At 41.7% G+C, this 15,584-nt stretch overlaps 7 protein-coding genes across 7 annotated transcripts; 3 read left to right on the plus strand and 4 right to left on the minus strand.

The window, feature by feature from the left end:
- Nucleotides 1–94: 94 nt before the first annotated feature.
- AWJ20_1567 (uncharacterized protein) lies at nt 95–1,234 on the minus strand (the record flags this gene model as incomplete). The annotated part of the gene is made up of 1 exon (XM_018878458.1): nt 95–1,234. The coding sequence occupies one exon, from the start codon at nt 1,232–1,234 to the stop codon at nt 95–97; it is 1,140 nt and encodes a 379-aa protein (XP_018735760.1).
- Nucleotides 1,235–1,747: 513 nt separating this feature from the next.
- LYS1 (saccharopine dehydrogenase (NAD+, L-lysine-forming)) lies at nt 1,748–2,863 on the plus strand (the record flags this gene model as incomplete). The annotated part of the gene is made up of 1 exon (XM_018878459.1): nt 1,748–2,863. One exon carries the CDS (start codon nt 1,748–1,750, stop codon nt 2,861–2,863), a length of 1,116 nt encoding a protein of 371 aa, XP_018735761.1.
- Nucleotides 2,864–3,334: 471 nt separating this feature from the next.
- Nucleotides 3,335–4,138, plus strand: ERG27 (3-keto-steroid reductase; the record flags this gene model as incomplete). The annotated part of the gene is made up of 1 exon (XM_018878460.1): nt 3,335–4,138. One exon carries the CDS (start codon nt 3,335–3,337, stop codon nt 4,136–4,138), a length of 804 nt encoding a protein of 267 aa, XP_018735762.1.
- Nucleotides 4,139–4,563: 425 nt separating this feature from the next.
- Nucleotides 4,564–6,375, minus strand: PTR2 (Ptr2p; the record flags this gene model as incomplete). Its single annotated transcript, XM_018878462.1, has 1 exon — nt 4,564–6,375. The coding sequence occupies one exon, from the start codon at nt 6,373–6,375 to the stop codon at nt 4,564–4,566; it is 1,812 nt and encodes a 603-aa protein (XP_018735763.1).
- A 2,939-nt stretch (nt 6,376–9,314) lies between these two features.
- AWJ20_1571 (uncharacterized protein) lies at nt 9,315–10,142 on the minus strand (the record flags this gene model as incomplete). The annotated part of the gene is made up of 1 exon (XM_018878463.1): nt 9,315–10,142. One exon carries the CDS (start codon nt 10,140–10,142, stop codon nt 9,315–9,317), a length of 828 nt encoding a protein of 275 aa, XP_018735764.1.
- A 793-nt stretch (nt 10,143–10,935) lies between these two features.
- Nucleotides 10,936–13,009, plus strand: SAC6 (fimbrin; the record flags this gene model as incomplete). The annotated part of the gene is made up of 2 exons (XM_018878464.1): nt 10,936–10,956; nt 11,111–13,009. The coding sequence occupies 2 exons, from the start codon at nt 10,936–10,938 to the stop codon at nt 13,007–13,009; spliced, it is 1,920 nt and encodes a 639-aa protein (XP_018735765.1).
- Nucleotides 13,010–13,164: 155 nt separating this feature from the next.
- MCM7 (mini-chromosome maintenance complex protein 7) lies at nt 13,165–15,534 on the minus strand (the record flags this gene model as incomplete). Its single annotated transcript, XM_018878465.1, has 1 exon — nt 13,165–15,534. The coding sequence occupies one exon, from the start codon at nt 15,532–15,534 to the stop codon at nt 13,165–13,167; it is 2,370 nt and encodes a 789-aa protein (XP_018735766.1).
- Nucleotides 15,535–15,584: the final 50 nt, after the last annotated feature.

Here is a 15,584-nt window from a genome sequence, read left to right on the forward strand (position 1 = left end):
TATGGGCTCCGTCTAGAGAATCCTGCCTTTTTTATGAATGGAGGATATAAATAATATGTATCATTACAATTGTCATTACACTATTACGATGAGATCATGATGGTGGTGCTTCATTCATGGTCACATCTTCTCCATCACCACTAGACGACGGATTTGGATTTTGTCCAAGAACTGGGGCCAGAACCTCTTCCGTAGAAGGAACCACGGCTGAATCAACAGATACAGTGATTGACTCTGAATTAACTTCAGCAGGATTGGGTGCCGTTCCAGAGGATGGTTGCTCAGAATCTACTACGCTAGTACTACTAGTCTCATTAAGATTGGTCGTAACTAGTGGCACATCATTCTGTTGCAAATTGTTTACCGGATCTTGGACTTCGGTTTTTTCTCTGGGTTCATCAATGCTCTCAGGAGCAGCTGGTATGTCTTCTTTGGAACCATTGGTCTCTGCACTAGAGTCTAATGTGGTCCCTTGCGCCGATTCAGGGACACTCTGGGCATTTCCTTTTGAAGTCTCATCCATATCTACATCACCATCATTTTGCTCTCCCCCAACTGGAGGATCCGACTGTGGAGTCTCATTTGCGGTGGGTTTAGAAATAGATGCAGCAGTCGGTGCAGCTGTATCCACATTGGGCTGCTGTGAATCAACTCCATTAGCCTTGATCTCAGTGGCCTCTTCAGCCTGCTCATCATTGGTTGCACCAAAATTAGCTGCAACGATACCAGGAATAGCTTCACCACCTACAGCACCTCTAATATCAGCCGCCGTTAAACTGTCAGCAGCCTTAGTTTCTTCAATTACAGCGTCCTGTTTTCTTGGATTCAATTGAGAAACGTCAAGTAGGTCGTCTTCATCGCAATCTTTCACAGTAATGTCAACTGCTGAGGAGTCATCTGTAGTTGCAACCCACATCTTTACTGTAAATCCCAGAGTGGGCTCCTGGACCCCGGCATTTTCTTGTCTTGCATTTCCGTTGATACCAGGAGAGTCGACATTGAGTGCGGATGAAGAATCCCCAAGGCCAGGTATAGGAGTTCCAGTAGAACGATTAGGAGTGCCTACAGTTCCTGAATTTTGAGGCGCTGCGCTGCCAGTATTGGCAACTGCTCCAGGGCCAGCTGCTATACTTGTCCACTCTTTTGTCCAGTGAACTACCCGATCTTCTATGTCATAGCTAAATGCTGATTGAGTTACATGACGGCTTTGCCTATAAAGCGATCGCCTTGACATGTTTTATGTGTTTGTCAAAGTCAAAAGCGAAATAAATAATCACGCGCCTACTGATGTTTTAACGCGTTGAATTCCTGGCATGTTCAAAAACCTGAACTGGTACATGTGGTATGCTTCTAAAAGTATCCTCTATGCATCAATACGGGCTAACATAAATTGCACCAATAAATGTCAAGCAACTGGTTCCTTTCTCTACTCCGTTGATACATCGATTTATATCAGCTCAATTCAGTCACAGATCTAATAATCTGACTCATATTTATAGTTAATATCGCTTTTCTTTTCCAGTCTTCTTAGCGAGCCCATTTTTAAGCAGCTTTCGGAAAAACCGACATGGGCAAGGGCTGACCCGGTTCATGCATCTTGGGATTTCCGAGATAGATAAGTGACTCTTTTTGGACTCATCAAGGATCGTGCTGAAAAATTACATATATAAGACACGAATCTGACTTATTGGAACAAGTTATTCTCCCAATTCATTGAAGGATAAAAACGAATCAAACATAATTGACCATGTCTGCGACCAATACTTCTCCTACTATTATCCACCTTCGTGCTGAGACTAAGCCTCTCGAGCACCGTTCAGCTCTTACTCCTACAACTGCCAAGAAGCTTGTCGATGCCGGTTTTGAAGTGTATGTTGAGAAGTCCAAGCAAAGAATCTTCGATGACAAAGAATTTTCTGATGTTGGTATTCCTCTCGTTGAAGAAAACTCTTGGAAGACTGCCCCTAAGGACAGAATCATTCTCGGTTTGAAGGAATTAGAAGAGGAAACATTCCCCTTGATTCATGAACATATTCAATTTGCCCACTGTTACAAGGATCAAGGAGGTTGGCAGGAAGTCTTGAGCCGTTTCCCCGCTGGTAATGGTACGCTGTATGACTTGGAATTCCTTGAGGACGACAATGGACGACGTGTTGCTGCTTTTGGATACCATGCTGGATTTGCTGGTGCTGCCTTAGGTGTTCAGGCCTGGGCTTTCCAGCAAACTCACACTAAGGCTGCTGACGGTTCTTTGGGAAGTGTCTCACCTTATCCCAATGAAACTGAACTGGTCAATGCTGTCAAGTCTGATTTAAAGAAGACTGGTAAGGTTCCTAAGGCCCTTGTTATTGGCGCTCTTGGTAGATGTGGTACTGGAGCTGTTGATCTTTTGAAGAAGATTGGCGTTCCCGATGAGAATATCCTCAAGTGGGATATGGCTGAGACTGCCAAGGGTGGTCCTTTCAAGGAGATTGTTGAAGATGTCGATATTTTCGTTAACTGCATCTACCTCTCTAAGCCCATTCCGCCATTTGTCAACTATGATAGTTTGAACACTGAAGCAAGAAAGTTGCAAGTTATTGTTGACGTCAGTGCTGATACTACCAATCCCCACAATCCTATTCCAGTATACACTGTTGCCACTACTTTTACTGAGCCTACAGTTGAAGTTGAAGTCAAGCAAGAGCCTCGTTTGACTGTTATTTCTATTGATCACTTGCCAACTCTTTTGCCTCGTGAGGCAAGTGAAGCTTTCAGCACAGCTCTCTTACCTTCTCTTTTGACATTACCTCAAAGACAATCGGCACCTGTATGGACTAGGGCTAAGGCTCTTTTTGACAAGCACGTTGCTAGATTAAATTAAATGCTAGAAACTTGTATTATCTCCTAATAATTATTTAAATACATTAATTAAGATCTTGACCCCTAAATGTAGCTTCAGCCGTATGTATGCATCAGTGCTGAGACTCGGTTCACGTTACAGTGAAAGTATCAATTTGTCAAACATTAGGCCAGATTTTGTGAAAACAATGTCAGAAGATCATAAATTCGCTCTAATAACAGGGGCAGGAGGGTGAGTTTTTATCTGCTTTATATTGGTTGGACTCCAGGCGAATGTTGCTAACTGTTTAGGTATCTTGGCATAGCTATTGCTGAGAGATTGATCAAATCACTCCCTTCTACTACTCGGTTGACAATTATTGTTACGAGTAGAACGTTTCCTGGAGTCAAAAAAGCTGTTGATACAATCAAAAAGTATGTTGCATCACTTCCGCCACGCGAAGCCCTAATTGAATTTGATTACCTTGTTTTCGACCAATGCAATAGCGTATCTATGCTTGGTGCTGCGAGAGACATTAAGCAACGCTATAAACACATTGACTACTTATTTCTCAACTCCAGTCACTCGCAATTGGAAAGAATCGATTACGTCCAGGCCACAAAGGACTTTTTCACTCAACCAATAAAGGCATTTACGGTAGGGACGTTTAAAGTGCAAGGAATTAGTAAGACCTCGCTAGATGGGTTTGCGTCTGTGTTTCAAGCAAATGTGCTCTCTCCTTGGTACCTCATTAATGAAATTATTCCCGTTTTAAAAGATGGTGGAAGAATTATCTGGATTTCAACATCTATTGCACTACCCGAAATGCTCTCAGAAGATGATTTGGGTCTTGTCAAATGTAAATATTCTTACGAAGCGTCAAAATATGAGATTGAACTTCTTCAGCACGCAACGTACCAGTCCTTGTACAATAAATATGGCATCCAATCCTGGCTATTACATCCAGGAGTTTTCAAGAGCACGACATTTGTACCCACTCTAAACGTTTTTGCCTATGTTGGTATGTTCCTTATGTTTTACATCTGTAGACTCTTCGGAAGCAAGTACCACTGTATTTATCCTGAAGTTGCTGCTAATGCTCCTGTATGGGCGGCTGTTGGGTCTGATCCCGAAAAAGATGATATGTCTTTAAAATATGGCTCTGCTACCGATCGCTGGGGAAACGAAGTGTTAGAAAGGGCAAAGTTACAAGTTGTACCTGGTCTTTCAGAAAAAATCTATGAATATGTTGAGCGCCAACGAAAAGAACTCCAGAGCCGCCTGAAAGATCAAGTTGTAGAGCGATATCTTTACTAGAAATACATCTTTTGTTAATTGTAATTGTATACATTCAGAAGCTGGTCATAGTTGCTAATACATTTTGATTCGAGCGTGTTGCGAGTGTAAATCGGAATTCTAGCTATATCTTCATTCGGTAGAAGTATTGAGATAATATTTTGAGCGGTTGTGATGAAATGTTATATATACAGCTGCACCAAAGGGCAGACCTTTTGTCGCAGTTCTGTGTATGTGGTCATTGTGCTCAGAGTTCTTCAGTGGGTCATTCAATCAAAACTTTTCGGAAGTGTGTCATAGAATGCTCTACTTTCTTTAAAATTCATGTGTTTAGCATTATATTAATAAACTATATTGATACCTATTGTCTTTGTGTGTCTGATATGCCACTAATCTTCTGAGACTTGAAACAAAATATTTGGCTTCTTATTGTTGATATCGTCGCTTTACACCTTTTCGTCGACATGGAGGCCTTCGATACCAGAACTTGCGACTGCCTCTTGCTCACCTTCAATGTTATAAAATTCATCGTGATCCAACTCACGGTACAAGTAATAGAAGAGTGCAGCCAGGACGAAACCTGCAACAGCGGTACCAACAAATGGCCAAATGAGATGGGGATCGATGAGAGCGGGAGTAACGGCCTCAGCAACAGCACTAGACAATGCAGTGGTGAATAAGCACAAAGACATAACCAGGCCTCTCATATTCTTTGGTGATCGAGCATATGCCAACTCATACATGGTTACATTACAGAAACATTCCGATGCTGCGCCAAGAGCATACAGAGGAACTTGCCACCAGACAGAGAGAGGACTAACACCATCGCCAATTTGACAGTCAGTGGCATAGTAACCGCATGGAGAAGTCTTATATACACGCCACTGAAGAATAGCTCCAATGACAGAAGACAAAGCGGCAAGAACGAATCCAAATGTGATACGAGAAATACGGCCGAAATTAATGTTACGCTTTCTCAAGAAAGGATAGAGACCATAATTGAGAATAGGAACCAGGACAATAATAGTTAAAGGATTGAAATTACTTAGCAAATCATTTGGAGCTCCTTTCGTTGTCATAGCAGCAGCCTGACTGTTTTGAATGCTACCAATACCACCGTCATTCAAGTTGTAAACAACAAAAAATAAGAAGATTTGACATGCCTTGAATGTACGCTTGACGTCGTCAACAAGTGAATCAGTCCAGTCGACGGATTCTGTGAGAGCCCCTGCAGCTGCCAAATTGGATGGCTTAGCAGCCTCCCAAAATCTCATATTGGTGATATTCTTGAGGCCACCCTTCTTGATAGCGGTTCCAATAATCTTGAATACTTGTGTTAATTCACTTCCTTGAGGAGGAACCTTTACAGTTTTTTTATAGGCAAAGAACAGAACAATAGGACACAAGAAATAAACGATACCCGGTTCCAAGTACGCAAGCCAGTATCCAACATATCTTTCAGAAGTAGTGGTTACCAATCCAAAGAATGCACCGATGTTGATTACACCATAGTAAGTGAGAAGAATCTTTTGAACCGTAGCCTCAGGGTCAACAATAACTCGCTCTCCGGTTGCAAGAACTGAAACATATGGTTTCTTGTGAGGATATTGATCAATGACTGTGGGGGCGATGTTACTTTTGAACATACCAGCACCAAATGCCAAAATTAGCAGACTGATAACAAATGGGGCCATACCGTGACCTCTTTGAAGGATTGACGGAATAGCTCCGATGGTCATTAAGATGTGGGCAACACCGCAAACAAAAATACCGAAGCAAATAGTCTTGTATCGTCCCCATTTAACATCAGCAATATAGCCTCCAAGAATTGGAATTGTGTAAGCGAGGAATGTGAATAATAATGTAAGTGCAGAGGCTACTTGCAGACCTTGGCCCAGAGCACCAGCAGTCTCCTCCGAACCCCTAGGTGGTGCACCAGCTCCGTTACCACCCTTGGGCAAAGGAAATTGAATGAAATTCGAAAAGACATTGGAACATCCATAGTAAGAAGCACGTTCAGCGAATTCAACAACACATAGAGTGTACGCAGTTGCAGGAATGGCACCAGCAACTTTTCTAAGAGTTGAGAGTTCTTCGTCCGTTGGTTCTGGGAAATCTTCATCTGAGGATGTGATCTCAGCACTATCATATTCAATCCTATCATTCTTACTGAGAGAGTTACTGCGCGAAGCAGTGGGCTCCACTTCTGATACTTCAATAGCTGCAGATGAAGTTAGATAACGTTCAGATGAAGACATAGTTAGCTTTACCTACCCATCCTGATTTATGTTACTTGTGTCACAATTCAAGGGGATCACGATATTCTACCCAAAGTTTTGGGGAGGCATCCCATATTTATATTTCATACAATTTGTTATGCGAGGAGGGGTGGGGATAAGCATTTTAACCAGAAAAGGGCGGTCGGCGTTTGGTAAGCCAATGAAGAGGGGTGAGCGGCCTAAAGGGGTCATTCCCTCACATTCAGCACGTTATCTCCATTTACCCTCAGCTTTATATGCAATGTATGTGTAGGAGATGATATTCAGTTGTATCAGAGATAGAGGTAGATTATTTACTAAAAAGAAGATAGATTTGTTAATGATACGTTTTCTAAAGTATCGTGAAGTGTAAGTGTCCCGGTTCATTCTTCACAATGAACTCGTTTTTGGTCTGACTGAGTCCTGAGCAAGAATTTTTGAAATCCACCTAGTTGGCCTGGCCTGCTTCGCACATACAATTTGAGTTTTGAGGGGAACTGATAATGGAAGAGCGTTCACGAATTGATAGGCGTGTTCAATAGGTCGACCCCTGAGATGCATCTTGGAGATCGACATTTATCTGCATGCATCCTGTTTTGTTAGGTTTGATGTAGCTCTATTCGCATTCATGGCTGTAACGTTATTTGCAACTTAAAGAGAGCCTCTGATACCAGGCTATTACGACGATCTATCTCCTGCGAACTGATAAGAAACTTTCTTACTAAGTTGGCAGCCAACCGACAAGCGACCCGTATACACGGAGGAAATTTTATCCAATGTGGGGATCCTCTTAAAACGATATTTCTAGGCAGACATATCTCATCACCACGTTTGTTCAAGTAAAAAACATTTCTCATCGCATATATCCAAGGCAGATTTTAACAATGAATCACGACATACTTGCAGCCATTTGGTATAACATTGTCCTTTTGAGAACCTACATCTATAGCCAGCAAGGATAAAACCAAATCTACGTACGGCACCAAATTGCTTTTGATATTGTATGTGCATCATCGCATAACCATGCAGCTCAGGACAGATTCATTGCAACCAGAGGGTCAGTTACCGATTAACAATTGATAAAAGACAATACCGATCGTGCCAAGATTTTCACTATCATTTATAGCGCCTAAAGCCGAGCCGGATTCTGTGGCTCTGACAGGCCGCAGCGTAAGTCTATATTGGTTAGTTCAGTCCAACGGTTATGACCCGTTTTAATTTTGTAATAGGGGACCGGCCGTGCATTAGTGATCTTGGAATTTGATTTATTAGATCTCTGAGAGGCATATAGTGGGGATCTTAATACTTTAGAAAGCGAGATGAGGCATTCTCCCAGTAGCTCTATGTAAACCTAGGTAAATTCTGAGTATCAAAGAGCCAAAGTATCGAGGATATGAGAAAACATATATATTACTAATAACTAATTGTGCGTCCGGAGTCTTGTAGGAGGAACCTGAAACAGTTGAGACCCCTACCGATCACGTCATCTCTCCAGCGCCGATCATTTGCGCCGTTTAATTAAGGAACTGGGCAGTATGCAAAAGAAGTAGCGTTGGAAAAGCCGTTATAAACTAGCTGGGGGTAATTAGCCAATAAATCTGTGGCTATGGCAATTCGACCGCGGGCGATGTCTCACTGAATACATTATTCCCGTACTAGGTGCCATTTGTTAACCGTTTCTGTTTGTGCAAAACTTGCATATCTTTAGATGAGCACGAGTCATCCTCAGTCAACAAAAAACAAGCAGAAAGGGAGCTTATCCATACACGGCACCGGGTGGTGGCCACTCTCAGCAATTATTCCGGGATTCACCTTTTTTTCACGGTGTGTATTATTTTTTCCTATAATTGGATAAAAGTGATACTTTCTGTTATCTTTTACGCCATTTACAGAGTTCTCATAGTCCTAATGCAGGGATGAGACCCTGCATGTTGATGGATCAAGTATGCAATAAAGTTGATATATTTGATATTGGCATTCAGTGGTCAATAAACATATATACAATTTTTTAAGTAAATATACTTGCTGGAAAAACTTTGGGCACCATTTTTTGGGGCATGCCTCCCTCTGTATGGTTTGACACTATATGCTTGGTTCTATGTTAGCCCGTTACGCTATTAACTAGCGAAATATAAGGCCCTGAGAGCAAAATAACATAATATTACCTATACCACTATGTTAGTTTCTCTTTCTTTAATTTCTGTTCGGTTAGGTTTGAAAATTTATCTGACGTCCCTCAATGGCCAATTTGATAGCAAGATTTTTGTTACCAGTTCGAGTCATCCCCGCATATACTATGGAACTAAAAAATATAAATATGGGACACAAACGAGAATTCTCAAGACTCCTACTAAATAAATAAAGTACTGCTAATAACTAGAAAGTTGAAGTAAAATGGCTGGCATTACCGAATATCAGAACGTATGTTAGAAGTAGTACTATTATTGAACACAAACTAACGCTTGCAAAGAACGTATATGTACTTCTCCAAATGATCCCAAGTGGTCGTGTTTGCTCATACAAAACCCTTTCTGATGTTCTAAAATCATCTCCCAGAGCAGTGGGTGGAGCACTTCGGCGAAACCCTTATTCTCCAGAAGTGGTAAGTTCTGTGCGTGGTTCTGATGATTCGCTCTAACAGCCTATTAGCCTTGTCATCGTGTAATAGCAGCAAATGGGTTTATTGGTGGTTTTATGGGTGATTGGGAGAAAGCTCCTAGTGGAGTCAATGTCGATACGAAATTGAGGCTATTGGCTGAAGAGGGTGTGACCTTTGACGACCAGGGTCGATTAATAGACCAATCGCTATGGTGGCAAGATTTTGACGTCGAGAAGATCAGAAAGCTTCAATTCTCATCAAAATTCTTCAATGATTAATATATATTAAACATCTTATATTTAATTCACACCAATTTTTTCACATGATTCTCAATAGCTAATCATAAAGAAAGAAAAGAATTGCTAGACGAGTCAAAATCTTCTATATCAAAAGGAGAATTCCAGGAAAAGCTCAGACTATTTAAATTTTCGAGTTCTGGAAAATTGATATCTTCTAGGTTGGGCAAAAAAGTTTTGAATGGTGTTAAAATATTTGAGCTGCTTATAGTATCCGCACTGTTGATTTCGCTAAGTAAACTGGATGTGCTAGTTATGGTCGATACGCTCTCCAAGCTAGTAATACTGAGGTGCTTCTCATCATTAGTGGCGGGCTGAACATTGTCTGACATATTGATGTCAATGTTCTGACTTCCTAAAAATTTCAAAAAAGCCTTTCCTTCTTCATTCCTCACTGAAGCTACTCCTAAGCCATATCTTCGGGGGGTAACGCCGGTTATCCCCTTGAAAACTCTATGAAAATGACTTTCAGTTAAACCAGCATCAGCAGCAAGTTCCTTCAATCTTTTTGGACCACCGTTCAACACCATTGACTGGCACGCCTTTCGCACTATCAGCTTATGTTGAGGATAATCAATTACTCCGCGGTTGGTATCCTTATAATACTCGGGGGCGCTTTCTAGCTCGGTCCTGTTTGTCAAAGTGTTATGGCTGAGCTGGGGTTTACACCTTTTGCAGGCCCTAAAGCCAGCACTTTCCGCCTCTTCCGGAGTATCATAAAAGTCGACATTTGACCTTCGAGACAACCTCGACGGGCATGATGGTCTGCAATAGATTTTTGTAGCTTTGTTACTGTAAACAAAAGTATCTTTGGATAATGATCTGTCCCTTGAAACGACAATTCGCCATCTCACAGCAGGATCCTTAGACATTGTTAAGAATTCACATACAAAGAGAATAATAAAACTAGGAATTACCTCAAGCCAGATATATTTACATTTTGAAGTTTGAGCGAACTTCTTGTACTGGCACCGGCATCAATTTGATAGCAAGAAATCGTGTAGATCACAAGGGTTGGGATCACAGAAACGCGATATGCATGTAAGTTAAATTAGGAACTAGTACTATGGAATCAGTGTATTAGTTCTTATGGACCCCATTATCAAATTTTCGCATTTTGACAAGGAATGTGCTATCAAAACAATTCAAACAATTCAAATTATTTATTTTCTATTTGTGGTCCCCATCTTTTTTTTTTTGGCGAGTGCACCCATGGATGGACTCAACTGGTCTTAAAGTTGGTCTCACATTTAACCTTGAACTGAATTTCCTCTGAAAGTGACCTCGCCCCGGTAATTGTATCGCTGGTGTATATTATCATTAGGAAACTCATAAAAGGAAAAGAAAACCAGGAACAGAAAGTGGTAAAAGGTACTAAACAACTCTGTCGGCAACTTGGTTAACCGGGACTGCGCCTCAGCCGTGCCACTCATAGCTGAGCCATAGATTGACCAGGTTTGGCGGCCGACATGCTTTGTCTAACCAGCCACTTCGTAATGCATCATCACCGGACATATGAAAATGTGCATATCGTTGTACGCCAACGCAAAGCAGTGTTTCTTATATATTTGCCCCCACAGAACCGTTCAAAAAAACTCACACCTAGTCATTGCTGTCGAGTCAATTGCATACTCAATTGCAAATTGATAGTTGATTAGTACGAAGATGAATGTTATCAAGCTTCAGGTAAGTAGAATGGTGTAATCCGGGCGGATATTTTGTACCCTTGGTGTGGTACTTTGAAATCTGGAGAAGTCCATAGTAGCTGCTGCCATTAGCGAATGGAAGCTCGGTAACTGTGGAATAACTAGATAAAGAACTCCTCTCTAACATTCTCAAGCGCAAATTTCCTTCTCTTTCACAAGAAGATGTATTTGGTTTAGTAGACAAGTTCCAGCAGATCGACTTGGACGGTAACGGATATGTTGACAAACAGTCTGCTATCAAGGCACTCACTGATTCCGGTGAAGGTTCATATGATCAAATTCGTAATACTTTAAAGAGTGTTAATGTTGATGCTAGTGGAAGAGTGGAATTGGATGATTATGTCGAATTAGTTGCCAAGTTAAGAGAGGGCGGTAGCTCTGGAGTTGGCCAAACATCGTCACCTCATAGGCCAGCAGTTGGCCCAAAACCAAGTACCGAAAGCATTGGCCGTCCCAGAGGTTTCTCTGATGCTGCCAAGGGTAACAAGATTGTTGTTTCAGGCTCGACTAGCGGTGTCACACATACAATCAACGAAGAAGAGCGTACAGAATTCACTCGTCATATCAACAGCGTCTTGTTGGGCGATGCCGACATTGGCCATAGATTGCCATTCCCCACAGACACTTTCCAAATTTTCGACGAGTGTAAAGATGGTCTGGTTTTGTCGAAACTGATCAATGATTCAGTTCCTGACACTATCGATACTCGTGTTCTCAACTTGCCCAAGAAAGGCAAATCTCTTAACAACTTCACCATGACTGAAAATGCAAATATTGTCATCAATTCTGCCAAGGGTATCGGTTGTGTTGTCGTCAATGTTCATGCTGAAGATATTATTGACGGTAAGGAGCATTTGATTTTGGGTCTTATCTGGCAAATTATTAGACGTGGTTTACTGGGCAAGATTGACATCAAGTTACACCCTGAATTATACCGCCTCTTGGAAGACGATGAAACTCTGGAGCAGTTCTTGAGATTACCTCCTGAGCAAATTCTTCTTCGTTGGGTCAATTATCACCTCAAAGCTGCCAACTGGCCTCGTAGAGTTACCAATTTCAGTTCCGATGTCAAGGATGGTGAGAACTACACTATTCTTTTAAATCAATTGGCCCCTGATTTGTGTTCTCGTGCTCCTTTACAAACTCGTGACCTGCTACAAAGAGCTGAAGAGGTGTTAGCTAATGCTGATAAGCTTGATAGCCGTAAATATTTGACACCTACTGCACTTGTAGCTGGTAATCCCAAACTTAACTTAGCTTTTGTTGCACACCTATTCAACACTCATCCTGGTTTGGACCCAATCACTGAAGAAGACCATATTGAAGTCGAGGATTTCGATGCTGAAGGTGAGAGAGAAGCTCGTGTATTCACTCTCTGGTTGAACAGTTTAGAGGTTGATCCACCTGTCAATAGTTTATTCGAAGATTTGAAAGATGGTACCATTTTATTGCAGGCTTACGACAAGGTCATTCCCGGAAGCGTTAACCCAAGATACGTCAATAAGAGACCTGCTGAAGGTGAGATGTCTAGATTCAAGGCTGTTGAGAATACAAACTATGCTGTTGAATTAGGTAAAGCTAACAAATTCTCGCTCGTCGGAATTGAGGGTGCTGATATCACCGATGGCACACGCACATTAACTCTCGGTCTTGTATGGCAGTTGATGCGTCGTAATATTGTCAATACACTGAAGAGTCTTTCTAAGGATGGACGCGAATTGACTGATTCTGATATTTTGAAGTGGGCTCAAGAACAGGCCCGTAAAGGTGGAAAAGCTGGTGCAATCCGTAGTTTCAAGGACCCAAGTCTTGCAAATGGCGTATTTCTTTTGGACGTTCTCCATGGTCTTAAGCCTGGATATGTTGACTATGATCTTGTTGGTGACGATGACTATGCCAATGCTAAATTGGCCATTTCTATTGCCCGTAAATTGGGTGCTCTTATCTTTATCGTTCCCGAAGATATTAACGAAGTTCGCTCTCGTTTGATTCTTACCTTTATCGGCTCGCTAATGGCTCTCAACTTGGCGTAAGATTCCAAATTCCTGTACTATGATATATATAATAAATGTCAAATTTTCCGTATTGAGTCGTTGAGGGTGTCAATTGGTCTCATTTGTAGTAAAAGCACAATTAATTAAAATACAATAAATAACCTAACAATACAAAAGAATAGGAAAGAGATATCTTATTCGTCTTCGTCGTCCAGCATGTCATCGTCTTCTCCGATAAATGACAGCTTGGTTCCATTTTCAAGAGTTTGCCATACGCCGAGCATGCTATACTCTTCGATGCACTCTGCCAATTGGTCATCTGTGAAACCCTTGGCAATTACACGATCTCTAATAACACTGATGGGCCAAGTTGCTCTAAACCTTGAGCCATCACCGTTGGCCATTTGACGAACGATGTTATAAATTCTGGATGTGGGAGATTCGTCAAGGAAGTCTCCATTGTTACCATTATCCATAAGTGACTTCTTGCATGCATCGCTCAATCTAAGCGCTTCGTCTACATCACTAGCAATAACTTTGTTGTCAAATCGTAATCTGGCAAGCGCTTGTGCCATACGCAAAATACCTAATAGAGTACGAGGCGTAACATGTGAAAACTGTTTCTTTGAGTTCTGGTCTTGGCTTTGCTTTTGACGCATTTGAACATACGAACTTACTACAAAATCGGAGATCTCACTAGGGACCACGGGTCGGTATTGACGAGCCAAGCCAATGTATTGACGAATAGTGGCAGGATCAAGGGCTTCAAAATCCATAGCAGGATGATGACTGTGCATGTGTACATATGCAACGTGGTTTGCTAATCGCTCATCGTTTTGTCTGTCAGGTTTATCGAGAATCAAAAAGAGAAGATCGAAACGAGATAACAACGCCGCTGGCAGATTAATGTTCTCCACAGGCGAAAGTTTGGGATTATAACGTCCATAAAGAGGATTGGCAGCTGCGAGGATTGATGTACGAGCATTTAAAGTTGTTGACATTCCTGCTTTTGAGATAGAGATTGTCTGTTGTTCCATAACTTCATGGATAGCCGTTCTATCGGTATCATCCATTTTGTCAAATTCATCAATACAGCAAATACCGTTATCAGCCAACACAAGAGCACCACCTTCAAGAACCATTTCATCTGTAACTGGATCTCTCATCACAGCGGCCGTTAGACCCACACCAGAAGAACCACGACCTGTCGTGTAAACACCTCTTGGGGCGACTTTAGTGATATACTTTAATAATTGCGATTTTGCGACACCAGGGTCTCCCATCAAGCAGATGTTGATGTCACCACGAATTCTCATACCGTCTCCAAGCTCCTTTGTCACACCTCCAATCAGTAGAAGAAGGAGTGCCTTTTTAACATCCAAATGACCGAAGATCTCAGGAGCGATAGATTGGGCCAAGCGTTCATAAATGTTTCCTTCGCCTCGGAGACGTTCAATTTTCGACAAAACTTGAGGGTCAAGTTCTTGACGATCATATTGTTTCTTATGCTGAGTGACATACTGTGCTTCCAAATAAGTATCAGTCAAAAGGCCAGCTCGGATCGCCTTGAAGCCTGTGTAAGGGGTAGGCAAAAATATACCAGCAATATCTACAATATCACCGGGATTGACCGTTCGGACCAACTCACCATTCAGATGGCAGCTTAATGATCGTGGAATATGACCAATGGGAACTTGTTCAGAAAGCTCTTGTATACGGACATCTTGAAATGGGAGAAATTTCGATGCTCTGCTCGACATAAACAGATGGCCCTTAGAATCGTTTTCTTTACATTCTGCAGAGGGGCACTCAACCAAAGGAGCAAATTGTTTTGCCTTGACCTCTTGGAAAACTTCATTACCACATTTATCGCATGTGTATGCATTGACTTGGACAGATGGTTTGACGTCTGACACTCTGGTGACAATACCTCGAATTGTGATCAAATGTCCCAAATGCTGACCCCTGATCTCTCTAACAGATAGTGCCTTTCCATTTCCTTTGTATACATCAGTCAATGGCTTGAAATAAAGTGAATATCTTCTCACGAGCTGTGGAGGAAACATATCTTCAGATGCCTCTGGTGCTAGTAGACCAGAGTTCGGATCTGCCATGTGTTCCTGACGAGCTTTTTCGTTTCTCAAGCGACGTTGTTGAAGAAGAATATCCAGAACTTCATCTTTGTAAGAGACATCGATAGTTGGTTGAGGCATAAGTTCGTCGACTATTTGTGAGAACAATTCAACATAATGGGCAGAGTTTTTGCAAATCTCATCGAGCAGAGGTATTTTCTTAGAATCGGTAGACTGTTGGGTGGGCTCATCGTATCCATTATCTTGCTGAGACTCAAAATCCTTGATATCATCTAGCTCTATAAAAATGGTCGATTCCTGACGGTTAGCCACTTTGGTCAGTATGTCCATGTATTTGACTCTTGGAGTGTCATCAAGTTCCATATCATTAGTATTTGTTGTAGTCTTATATTCAGTCATGAACGACCGAATCTTGGTCTTCAGGTCAGCATAGTTGACATCTATGTTGATGGAAGGAAGAACTGCCGACATTCTTGAGCCAGGAACAGCTTTGTACAGCAAGTTTTATTCAGTTTGGTGGA

The sequence above is a fragment of the Sugiyamaella lignohabitans genome, chromosome A (genome assembly GCF_001640025.1).
Source record: "Sugiyamaella lignohabitans strain CBS 10342 chromosome A, complete sequence".
Classification (NCBI taxonomy): Eukaryota; Fungi; Ascomycota; class Dipodascomycetes; order Dipodascales; family Trichomonascaceae; genus Sugiyamaella; species Sugiyamaella lignohabitans.